At 41.4% G+C, this 12,705-nt stretch overlaps 1 protein-coding gene across 4 annotated transcripts in view; it reads left to right on the top strand.

The window, feature by feature from the left end:
* Nucleotides 1-12,705, top strand: part of USP19 (ubiquitin specific peptidase 19) — a 100,798-nt gene that overhangs the window by 78,501 nt on the left and 9,592 nt on the right. For 3 of the 4 annotated variants that reach the window (XM_030208385.1, XM_030208386.1, XM_030208383.1), the window contains exon 25: nt 2,660-2,838. In XM_030208385.1, coding sequence (XP_030064245.1) covers nt 2,660-2,838 — 179 coding nt within the window. Of the gene's footprint in view, nt 1-2,659; nt 2,839-5,157; nt 5,569-12,705 lie in introns of those variants that run through there. The other variant, XM_030208387.1, reaches the window with a different exon arrangement.

The raw sequence follows: 12,705 nt of genomic DNA, 5'->3' as shown, positions 1-12,705 counted from the left end.
AGGAGAAGCTGGATGCATAGGTTGTTTTGTATTTGAGATCTTTGCAGTGTGGGTAATGGAGGTTTAAATATGTTTGAGATAATCCGGAACTGTTCCTGTTTGGCAGGTCTATAAGGCCAATCATGTGTCCTGGGACTACGCCGTAGATAATTTTGTGGATCAGGATGCAGATTTTGAAGGTAATGCGTTTCTTAATAGGGAGCCAGTGCAATTTTCCCTGCTGTGGAACCTGCTGACTGGCATCGGGGTGTTGTAGTGCATGCAAGCCAGGAATCTCGTGGGATGCGGAGGAAATGGTGGCAGCACATCTTTGGATTTGGCACAGCATCCAAATATGCCGGGGTCTTTGGGCTCTCTGGCAAGGCTGGTGCGCAGTTTGATGCAGGAGAGCATGGGAATGGGCACCATTTTGTCAGGGCCGACTGGCAATGAGGAGCAGCATCTATCTGATCACATTCGAAGCACAGCTGTCATTTTACAGCCTCAGGGTCCGACAGAGCATTCAGCTGCATTGGGATCTTTGTTTTTTCTATATTGCTTTTACACCATGCCTATTTACTGAAGCAGAGACGGTCAGAGTATAGCTGCAAGGTGCTTCTCTCCCTGCTTCCCCTCTGGCTCCTAAGAGATCTTGTTTAGACCTCCTTATCTGATGTGGCCTCGATCCAAAAATACTGAGGTTGTTTCATAAAGAGGAGCTCAGTACTCTTATTTCTGAGGCACTGGCAGTTCTTTCCATTGAGGAGCCTTCTGCTTTGGCGTCAGGAGTTCTATCTTCGTCGATTATGAGGGGTTTTCTCTATCTTCTGCAGGTACATGTCCTACTGAAGCAAGGATTGGTGCTCATGGAGGATCTATGCCCTTTTGGCATTATGGCTTGGCCATTGAAAGGGCTCATTTGAAACAAAAAGGTTATTCTGATTTGGTCATTGATATCTTGCTTCAAGCTCGGAAACGCTCTACAGCCATGGCATACATGAGCATGTGTAGGACATTCAAAGGCTGGTGGTCTGAGCAAGGACTTTCTCCCTTCTCTGCTCAAATTGCGCACATCCTCCTAGCATTTCTCCAGACAGGCCTTCAGAAAGGATTGGTGTTGGGTTCTCTAAAAGTTCAGGTTGTGGTTTTGGCCTGTTTCAGGGGCCAGTTATAGAAGACGTCTCTTGAGGCTCAGCCAGATATTCGATTCTTGTGGGAAGTAGGGCACTTGTGGCCTCCCTTTCGTTCGCTGTGTCCAGAGTGGAACCTTAATTTAGTCCTTCAGGCTCTTCAGAAGCCTCCTTTTGAGCCACTCCAGGCCTCTGTGAAAGATCTTATGCTAAACACAGTATTCTTGGTGGCTGTTGCATCAGCACATAGGATTTTGGAGCTTGACCGTCTCTTGTCTGGATCCCTTTTTTTTGTTTTTCGGAGGCAGTTTTCTCCCTGCACATGGTTCCTTTCTTTCTTCTGAAAATGGTATCAACATTTCATCTCGACCAATCTGTGGAACTGCCATCCTTTCGCAGAGAGGACGAAGAGGCTCAGTATTCTGGAAGTCGTGAATGAGTTTCTCAAATTAGACTGCTTGTACCTTTTGGTAAGCAAAGGCTTGGCCTCATGGCTTCCAAGCCCACTAAATGGCTGACGGAGATTATCAAGTCCGCTTATTTGCTTGTACTACTACTACTACTACTACTTATCATTTCTATAGCGCTACTAGATGTACGCAGCGCTGTACACTTGAACATGAAGAGACAGTCCCTGCTCAACAGAGCTTACAATCTAATTAGGACAGACAAACAGGACAAACAAGAGATAAGGGAATATTAAGGTGAGGATGATAAAATAAGGGTTCTGAACAAGTGAATAAGGGTTAGGAGTTAAAAGCAGCCTGCTTGTGGGGAAGCAGGCTGCTCAGGATTTGTGGGCTCATTGTACAAGGTTTACAGCGAAATCCTGGATGGAGACTACCTTACTGGCTCCAGCGGATATTTGTAAGCCAGCGATGTGGTCAACGCTGCATTCCTTTGCCAAGCACTACAGGGTGGATGTTGCGGTGTGCTCGGAAGCCAGTTTTCGGGCTTTGGCCCTCAGGGTGGCTGCGCCAGGATCCAATCCACTCTAGGGATTGCTTTTGAACATCCCACAGGATCTGGAATAGTAGGAAGCTATGTAACGGAAGGAGAAATTAGGTTTTCTTTCCATTAGTCCTTCCCACTATTCCAGAGACCCGCCCGAGTAATGGTTCAAATAACGACTATTACCTTGCATGGTGCTTCCTGCCTATCTCTTGTTCTCTACTTGTTGTCCAGAGATGAGAAGTCCACACGTTTGCTTGTCTGGTTAGTGTTAGGTTAGCGAGTTGTTTAAAGTTGAGCGTTCTGAGTTTCTCAATACTGCTTGTCTAAATAAATACTAAGGAGCTGGACTGGATGTCAAGAGAGAAATGTCTCAGCTCAGTTTTTAGTTCTGTATCTCCACCTGATGATTGATGGACACAACTATCCCACAGGTTCTAGATTAGTGGGAAAGGACTAAAGGAAAGAAAATAATTTGGTAAGACCTGATTTCTCCTTTTACGTGCTCAGGTTGCTTATAAAATTACCCCCTTTGTTACTGTTTCTGTGTGATTCCGAGCAGTGTACGTTTCCTAATTAATGTGTGTACTTTTTTCAAGGCTGGAGACTGTTCGATGATAGCACAGTCACCACTGTGGAAGAGAGTCAGGTGGTGACCAGATATGCATATGTGTTGTTCTACCGGCGGCGGAACTCTCCTGTGGAGAGACCACCACAAGGGCATATGGCAAATCACAGGTCAGAGATGGCAGCATCTGCAGAAGGAGCCACCAGTCAGGTGAGCATGAGAGTCGATAATTTACTACTAAATCAGAAACTTAACAAAGTCAGAGACTACACAAAGGAGGACAGATGCACAAGTTTGAAGTTTTCAGTAATTTACGTTCAGGAGTGTTTTATCACAACTTTAATTAAAAAAAAAAAAAAAATTCTGAATCTTCCACTCTTGCATCTGTTTTCGCCACTTTTACCACACCACCTCCCCCACTCCTACCTGTTTATTCAGCAAAGAACAATCTCAGATCTAAACTACAGCATGGATTATGCAAACCTCAGGCAGAGTAGGTCCTATTTTGATTACATGTGAATTGGCACTTTACAGGGCAAAGAATGTGAGGTGCAGTTCTGTTTAGATGCTTGGCTTCTGTGACATTAAGGTTGCTTTTATACTTTGGATATTTTTATTCTTATGTTGCTTGCTTTCAAGATGCAGGTTTGTTGTACATTACTGCCTACTTTTTTTTTTTCTACTGTACAGACACACTGATTTGTACAGTAGAAAGATGCAAAGTGTAAAATAGGATTGTTTGTATTAATTTAAACTGAATTTTTCCTGATTTTGAGCCATTTTTCCCCGTTCATGTGACACATTTAAGTACATAAGTATTGCCATACTGGGAAAGACCAAAGGTCCATCGAGCCCAGCATCCTGTTTCCAACAGTGGCCAATCCAGGTCACAAATACCTGGCAAGATCCCAAAAATGTACAAAACATTTTATACTGCTTATCCCAGAAATAGTGGATTTTCCCCAAGTCCATTTAATAATGGTCTATGGACTTTTCCTTTAGGAAGCCGTCCAAACCTTTTTTAAACTCTGCTAAGCTAACCGCCTTTACCACATTCTCTGGCAACGAATTCCAGAGTTTAATTACACGTTGAGTGAAGAAAAATTTTCTCCCATTCGTTTTAAATCTACTACATTGTAGCTTCATCGCGTGCCCCCTAGTCCTAGTATTTTTGGAAAGCGTACACTTGTATACACACAAGAACTTTAAGCACACAAATGGATTGTACACATGTTAATCGTAAGTACATGCACACATGAGTGATTTAAAGTGCACACATTTGTAGACACAAAATCGAACTGAATGCGCACACATGAACGCATACCCCTTGTTTAAAAGTAAGCAAAAAGTAATAACTATTTACTCAACTGTCGGCTCTTTTGTCTTTTCCCTTTAATATTAGTTCTGTGAGCAGTGCTGGTATTACTAGTGAACACAGTACTTGCCACAATATTCAGGATTGGATTTTCTTTGGTTTTCTATCATGAGCACTATTGTGTTTTGGAGGAGTGCATTATGGACCAAAAATAGTCACAGATATGTTTCTGTTCCCTTATGTGAACAGGCTTATAAACCAAAAGAATAAGAATTATCTGCTTCTTAGTCTTTATAGAGTTATCTCATGGCCCAAAAGAAGGCACTGTACACTCTGAGGCCCTGTTTACTATTGTTAAGGTACAAAAATAGTTTTGTCTCCCGCTAAGCGATAGTTTATAGGACTCTTGAGTGCTGGGGTTGCATGTTGGAATTTCTCACGCTTACAGTCCAATCGTGCTCTGAGCAGTGAGAGCAGAACCAGCCTGCTGCAACCTGATTTTTGTATGGCCTAGACAATGAGATGGCAGTTTTCTACCTGGCTGTCTTGGAATAAGAAACTTTTATTCATGTGTTCATAGTTGTATTAAAAGTAAGTCATGAAGGTCTACAGCAGAGTCTCTTCAGTGAGTACAGAGAAGTCTGTTGCCCAGACCCTGGACCAGTGGTTCTCAGCCACCTTCTGTTGTAAGACACCTGAATTACTACACTGAGCCCTACAGTCTATAGGTGAAGAAAAACAGCCCAAATATCTTTACTGTAGTTAAAAATGATGCAAGGGAAATAGTTGTCATCGGAATTTTATTTGTTCTCACAGAAGTTTTAATATTCTTTAATGAGAAATCTGGAACTGATAGGCTGCACAGAATGTTGATATGTAGTTGAATGGTAGACAAATTTACACTTCTCAACATGAAGAATTTATTTTACCCATTCTGGAGTCTATATAGAACAGAGCTAGGATATTTCCGTTTTAGCTTGCCATACCAGAATTTTTTTTTTGTATCACCTAAGTAAAGCAATACAAAATCTCTGCAGTGCCACGTAGTTTGTGAAAGAACACAAAACTCTGCAAATATACACTTGTTTATATCCCACCTGTATCTACACAAGAAACAAAGTGAGTCACAAAGAATTATTAATGCAGCAAATCTTCCATATCATAACAGCACCAACATTGAGGACACAGATAGTAATAACTGTACCTTTTCAAAGGAGGCATTGAACACCATTACATCTCCTGCTGGAAAAGTGGAACAAGCCAGACAGCTATAGAACCCCACACAGTTTCATGCAAGACGCAGAACAGCCCTCACCGATTACAGAATAATGGACCAAAAATTGGAAATGGACATCCTGAAAAGCCACAGTCTCTGAACAGTACAACTCAGGAGAAATAAAAATATAAATGCAATTCTTCCTGTACTGGATAACTACAGAGATATACGAAATGCACATTGAAAAAATATTGGTTTTGGGACTCTAAAAAATGAAATAATTTTGTACCTTTACTACTTTTGAGTGGCTTATTTATTTATTTGATTAGGGGTGGTTCCAGACTCTCTCCACTTTCCATTTGTCGGTCTTCTTTGAGTACCCCGAGTATTGTTGAAGTAGAAAAAGTATCTACTTGGGACTTTTAGCGCTTCTTGGCATGTGTTTGCCCATGTATGGATCAGTAGGTTTAATTACAACACCAAATAATGTGAAGTCTACTCTTACTTTAAGCTGTTTGATGGACTGTGTTCTTCTTTTTCTTACTGTTAGCTGTTTTTGTGCACTTGAAAGTTGCACAGAGGTAGAGGGGCACTCAGAAATAGAAGGCCGCCTCTACAGCCTACTAATTATATTCTCAAGGAGTTAGTCTATACAAATTCAGTGCAATTAACAGTGGGAATATAATTATCTAATGCTGCCTGGCTCTATTAAGGGTAATCAGCTAGTACTTTGATTACTGTATGTTGAAACATGTTGCAGGAAATGATTGTGCAGTACGAGCTTACATGACGTAATTTAAACTGCAGGCTAATGTCAAAGGTAACGTTACAAGTTCAACCAGTGAGAGGAGTAATTAAAGAAAACCCACACAGTTCAACTTCTTGTATTGCCATTTCATTCTAACTGTTGTGCAGTTTGCCTCAGTTGCATCACTTCAGCTTCTCAAATGCGGCTATTCCTGGGCTTATGCTCTGCTCCAGAGTTCTACTTCTCGACCTGGACAGCTTCCAAACGTGGGAACAATGGCTAAGAAAGGCTCTTGCACCAGAGGGCAGATGGAGAGAAAAAGGAGCAAGAACCATGGCATTCCTCTTGCTCTTGTACTTTACAGCTGATGTACTTATTGGATGTAAAGCATATTTTTCATGCACAAAAGGACTTCCATGGTTGTACTTGGGTATACGTGTCATACATAGCCATGCCGGAAGATAGTGGGGGGGGGGGGGGGGGGGGGGGGAGTTTGCATGGAGCTGAGATGGAGTTGCATCGTACACATTTTATATAACTAGACTTTATAGACTAAGTGAACAGGTTTAATACCTTGTTTGGAGAGTTACTACAAGAGCATTTCTATGCTACTTTGTGTCATTGTACAAGCCTGTTTTTATAAAGGCACATAGGTATCTATGCTGCCTTTATAAAATACCAAAACTGTGTCCCCAGCGCAGTGATATTCTCCTTAAGATACTCTTATCAACTAATGCATTATCTCCTCAGTTGATAAGAGTATTTTAAGAAGATCGTTGCACTGAGGACATTGTCGTGGCATTAGTTTGGCAATGATACTGTGGTAGGTTAGTATAATTTGTCTGTGTGAGAGAGATATGTAGCCTTTAGAAAATAGGCCCCTCTTTCGGCTTTTTGCGTAGTTGCCATGTTACAGAACTGGTCTCGCTGTATTGTCTTTTTTTGTTGTTGTTACTCGCAGTTTCAGTGGTGCCTCACTTCCTGCTGGTGGCACTCATTGCTAAAAGGATTTTGGATGATAGGTCAATTTTGGTTTTGTATTTGTACTTAAATTGTAAGGTCATTGCTGTACCAGAAACCTGCCCCCTCCCCGCCCCCCCCACATACACACACATTTTCTTTTTTCGAAAAGCTATAACCTTGTGGTGGTGCTAGAGAGGGCATTATCTGGTTGTAGTTGTGCTAATTTTTGGTTTATGCCTAATCTACAAGATTGTGCTGTAGTGCTTTGTCCAGTAGTAATTGAAAGCTCATCTTTGATATTAGAATTTTATTTTTATCACAGTCCCTTTGCTTTCGATTTCTCCCTTTCTCATTCTCCACATGTAATAACTGGAGGCTTGAGATGGTATGCAGCAGTAATACTGTTCATTTAAATAAGAACTGAAAAAGGAGAAGCGAGCAGACCACCAAATGTAGACTGGAGTAGAAGTTTAAAGGCTTTTATTGTGCAACAGCACTGCGTATATTAAAAGCCTTAAAGTTTCCACTGATCCAAGCATTGCAGATCCCTGCTTCTGCTTTGACCTTAGGACTGAAAAATGACAGTGAACATGGCCTGGTTAATTAAAAGGACACATGTTGAGAAGCATCTATCTGTCTCTCTACATTTGTGGGAGTAGCAGGATGTGCTCCTTTCTGGCTTTTGCAGTACATGAAGTAGAAGGAGGTTCGTACGTTGGTTTCCCGTCCTCACTAAAGCACTTGACAGCAGCTTGGCGGTTCAGGCCACCTATATTGGCAGGTCCAGCAAATAGCTGTGATGAATGGATTGCCCCACACAGACTGAAGATGATGTGCAAGGGGAGAGGCATACAACTGCTTCTTCCTTCTACAAATATTTATAGTTTTCTGCTGGTGATCTGTTGTGTAGGCCAGAACTGGATACCATGCTCTGCGAACTATGAAAGGGTGTTTCTTGTTAAATTAGTTGCTAAGTAACCTTGATCCAAGAGTTCAATAAAACCATTAAGATCAACACATACTGTGCCTTATAAAAGTGTTCACACCCTTGTTCATTTTTCACGTTCTGTTTTCTTTAAAAAAAATCAAAATGCATTATAATAGTAGTTTTTCACTGATTTGCATAGCATAATCTAGAGCATCAACATGAACCTTATATGTAGGTTTATCTTGCTCTCATTGTGATTAGTCTATTTTATCTATTTGTTTCACTGTGAACCACTTTGATGTATTCAATGGAAGGTAGTATAGCAAGATTTTACTAAACTAAACTAAAACCATCCAAAAAGTAATTAAAAATGAGAAACCCAAATTAGCTCTGTTTGAAAAATTGCCTTAAAGCTCAACTGTGTCCACTTACAGTAATTGAAGCAAAAGTCTAAACATGCTGAACATATAGCTACTGAAGGAACTCTAGGATAAAAGTACATATTAGAGAAGCCTATAAGAACATTTCTTTGTGTTTGTTCTGGATTTCCCTTGGGGCACTCTCAGGTCTGTCATCAATAACTATAGGTTAAACTGCTGAGAAATGTCACTGAGGCCTAAGATTATTTCAAAGAACTATACAGGCCTCTGGATGAGACCGGGGAGGGGGGAGAGAAATACTGCTCCACAAACATGGCCTTTATGGAATGGTGGCAGGAAGGAAGCCAATGCGGAGTGAAAGGCATATGATTTGTTGCATAGCATTTGTAAAGAGCCACTTTGGAGACCCAAATCCGCCTATATGCGTGCAAAGTGGAACGTTTTGGTCTTGGTGCTGAGTGGACACATGGTATAAAATGCACATAGTACATCTCCTTGCTAACACCATCCCGGCAGTAAAGTGTGAAGTGGCAGCATGGGTGGGAAAATGTGGGATATAAATGCTATAAATAAATAAATATTATGGGGATGGTTTGCAGCAGTAGGAACAAGGAGGCTTAAGAAAATTAAGTGAAAGATGGGTCAAATTACAGGCACATATTCTAGTTTACCATGGACTCGGAACTGGGCAGAAGGTTTACTTTTCAGTAGGAAAATGATCTTAAAGCAAAAACAGAGTGGTTCAGCAAGAAAGTAAATATTTTTAAACAGCCTAGTTGAAGCCCAGACATGAATACAATAGCAAATCTGTGGCAAGACTCAACAACTGCAATCCACAGATACTTCCCAGCCAAATTTAAAGAGCATAAACTACCCTGCAATGAGGCATGGGCAAAATCTGCATCATGCCGGTAGGCAGAATTGGTAGACACTTATCCTAAATGATTTATCACAGTGGTTGGTGCAGAACAGGCTTCAACCAAGTATTGAGTGAAGGGGTAAATCAAAGACTTTTTGAAGCGTGTTATTGAATATATTATTAATAGAATTTGCAGGATATGATAATTGCTGGTCACATCTTTGAAACACAAGGGAGCTGGATTATGTGGTGCATTCATATGACTATTGGGAAGGACTGGGTTAATTTGTTTTGTTCAGTTTGTTTATGTTTTGATTGTAATTCACTGAGAATCACAAGCTCATGCAGGATATAAATATGATAAATAATCACTTAGTTTTGCTGATCTGCACAACAGCATATACACTTTCACTTTAAAATAGTCACAACTTTTCCTATTAAAAAATACAGTTCAAAATGCATTAGTTGAATCTGAAAAATGTACAAGGGTATGAAGAGTTTGCAAGGCACTGTACTATTTTGCTTTCTTTATCACTTCAGTAGTAATTGTGTAGTTTAATGTTTAGCCATGCAAATGGTCTTGTCCCGAAGATCGTAGCAGCTATTTGAGCAGCAGTGGCTTAAGTGACATGTCAGAGGTCACACAGTAAGTGGTGACCCCTGGTCTCTCCAGCTTCACAGCTCTGCATCTCAGCCTCTGTACAGATTAAACTGAACCGGCTGGTGCTGATGAGGGTCAGACTTTTGAGCTGATGCCAACAGCACAGCTTCAGCCTAGCTAGCTGAATGAATGGCTTCTGAATAACTTTCAAAAAAAGGTCTCCAGTGAGACACTATTCAACAACATGTATTTTGTACATCACTGCTAGAGCTGACAAAAATATATAAAGGTGCTAGAAAACAGAAGTGGCGTGTGTTCAGTGGGAGGTAAGAGATTGTGCCATGTCTAGTATGAACAAGTGATGCCTTAGTTCACCAGTAGTAATGCAGCAGTGAAGTGTTGGCTTCATTTGAATGTGATGTTTGTATCCAGTGTTATAGCAGCCTCTGTTTTCATTCCCTTGCCTCAGAAAACAGGGCATCCAGTCGCAGGTTCCTTTAAGTTCATTTTTTTTTTTTTAATATTTTACTCCTTTTAATCTTGAGCCGGTGGGATTCTCTATGCCAGTATTTCCCAAACCTGGTCCTGGAGTAGCCCTTTCCAGTCAGGTTTTCAGGATCTCCACAATGACTATGCATAAAAGAGATTTGCATATATTGGAGGCAGTGTATGCAAATCAAATTCATTCATCTTCATTGTGGATATCCTGAAAACCTGACTGGCATGAGCTACTCCAGGACTTGACTTGGGAAAACACTGCTGTATGCAGTAGTTGCTTCCCTCTCCTTCTCCTCCCCCCTCCCCCACAGGCCTGTGATGTAGCATATACGTTGCAGCCTTTCTTCCCCATAAAAGGTGGTAGGAGGTTACAGACCACTGGAACAGGGCCAAATAAGTCCAAAAGGTTCTAAAAGAGTAGGATAGATTTCAGGATATATATGAGATTGCAAGGTTGTCATAGTCTGAGGCAGAGATGGGAATGAAAAAATTGTTATGTACTATATGCATTCTTCCAGCAGTTGTATTGTCTTTCACAGTGGCAGTATCTGTTCTAATAACAGCATTGGAATTGGATTGTTCCCTGTGAAAGCCAGAGTCCCTTATATTTTCATTCTGTTTTATGTGTGTCACAGCTCCAGCCAGTAGATATTAAACACCAGCCCTAGACAGCAGAGCATGAAACTCAACCTAAGGGAACAGGGGGCCTACACCAAAACGATATGCTGTCCTACTTTTAGATCACTATTACTCCGCTATAAAATTAATAAAGTTAGATTGCACTTTATGCTACAATAATAGGCACAGATATGTTTCTCTTCCCTTATGTGAGCAGGCTTATAAACTAAAGGAAAAATAATTATCTGCTTCTTAGCCTCTGGAATTCTCAGGCAGTTTTAATATGCTGGTCTGACGCAATTCCAAATATTCTGCTGCATACTTTATGGGCTAAAGCAGTTAACGCTACCTGCTTGGTAATGGCAGGAAGTCCATCCTTTGTATTTCAGAGGTGGACTCTTAAGACTGCAGTGGGGTGCAGGATGGAAGGAGGGCACACACTGGACATCAGTCAGATCTTAATGGTGTGTCATAGAAGCAAGTGTACAGTTTGTTGTGAAGAGTGTGTGTGTGCGTGGTGGAAGAGTTGTTCCTGTGTGTTTTTGAACGGTTTTAGTAGCGATGTACTGCACTCTGTACTCCCCAAGTGCTGACACAGGTTTCCACAAATCGCAGGCTTCTCTGATCTGGCAGGAGCTTGAAGCAGAAGATGACATCCTCCTACAGCAACTGCCAGCATACAGGCGGATTCTGCACAACACCCGGGGACTTTCTGCCCTATCCACAAAAGACCCTCCAGAAGAGCACTTTCTCGAGTATTCGGACGAAGGCCACATTCGCTATTTTGTCTTTGGCACTATGGCTGCAATTGTTGCACTGTTTCTGAACATCTTCTACCCACTCATGTACCAGTCCCTAAAGAGGTAAAAAGTGGGGACAGAAGCTGAGGAGGATACATGAAGGCGGAACCCTGCTACAGCCTTTTCAGGACATTGTGTTTGCCAAAGGGCAACTGTCACTTGTGACACAGGTCATCCATTTTGTAAAACATCCCTTAGTAGCCACAGATCTTTTGAAGCTCACATGAAGGTAGGAGGGAATCCCCAAGACAAATTTAAAATTAGCCATAATCCTATGTTCTGGCTGTGATTTGACTGTTAGGGGTGTAGTTTAGGCTGCAACAGAGTATTTGGGCTGTAGGTGGGTTATGCATCATGTCAAGTGCTATTTGCAGGAGTGAATCTGACTGCTGCTATTGAAATTCCCTACAGTCTCATTAATTATTGTTTAAAATTGTATTGCTGTTAGTCTAGTTTGATCTTTTTCCTACTGCACTGAAGAAGCCGGTTTCATTCCTGGTCCCATGTCCTGTGCCAGAGCCTGGATGCTGGTAAACCTCATAACCACCAGTGCATTTGGAGCCTTAGATATTGCTGAGTGAACCCCACCTTCCAGCCAGCTCCTGGATACCTTGGCCATGGCAGTAGGATTTCAGATAACCATAACTGAGCTCCTACTGGGGCTATAAAATGAATTAAAGGGTCAAATGGTTTAGTTTTTTTAAAACGTGATGTAGCACCTGGCCTTAACGGATCACGGTAACAAACAAATGTGTATTGAAGTATAGCATCACCATCAAAATCGGTGCTGGGATTAAATTATATTGTTGATTTTCAAACCAGCTACAAATGAACTGGAAAATCTTGTCAGACCAACAGAAATAACTTAATGACTGGTGTAATGATGTAGATCCTTGAGTATTAGAAGGCAGATGCACAGCAACAAAACTCAGTAATACAGTAAAAAACATTCAGGTCATAAGTACATAAGTAATGCCACACTGGGAAAAGACCAAGGGTACATCGAGCCCATCATCCTGTCCACAACAGCGGCCAATCCAGGCCAAGGGTACCTGACAAGCTTCCCAAACGTACATAAGAATAGCCATACTAGGTCAGACCAATGGTCCATCTAGCCCATCATCCTGCTTCTAGTGGTGGCCAATCCAGGT

The sequence above is a fragment of the Microcaecilia unicolor genome, chromosome 6, assembly GCF_901765095.1.
Source record: "Microcaecilia unicolor chromosome 6, aMicUni1.1, whole genome shotgun sequence".
NCBI lineage: Eukaryota > Metazoa > Chordata > Amphibia > Gymnophiona > Siphonopidae > Microcaecilia > Microcaecilia unicolor.
This window is presented reverse-complemented; position numbering and strand designations above follow the sequence as displayed.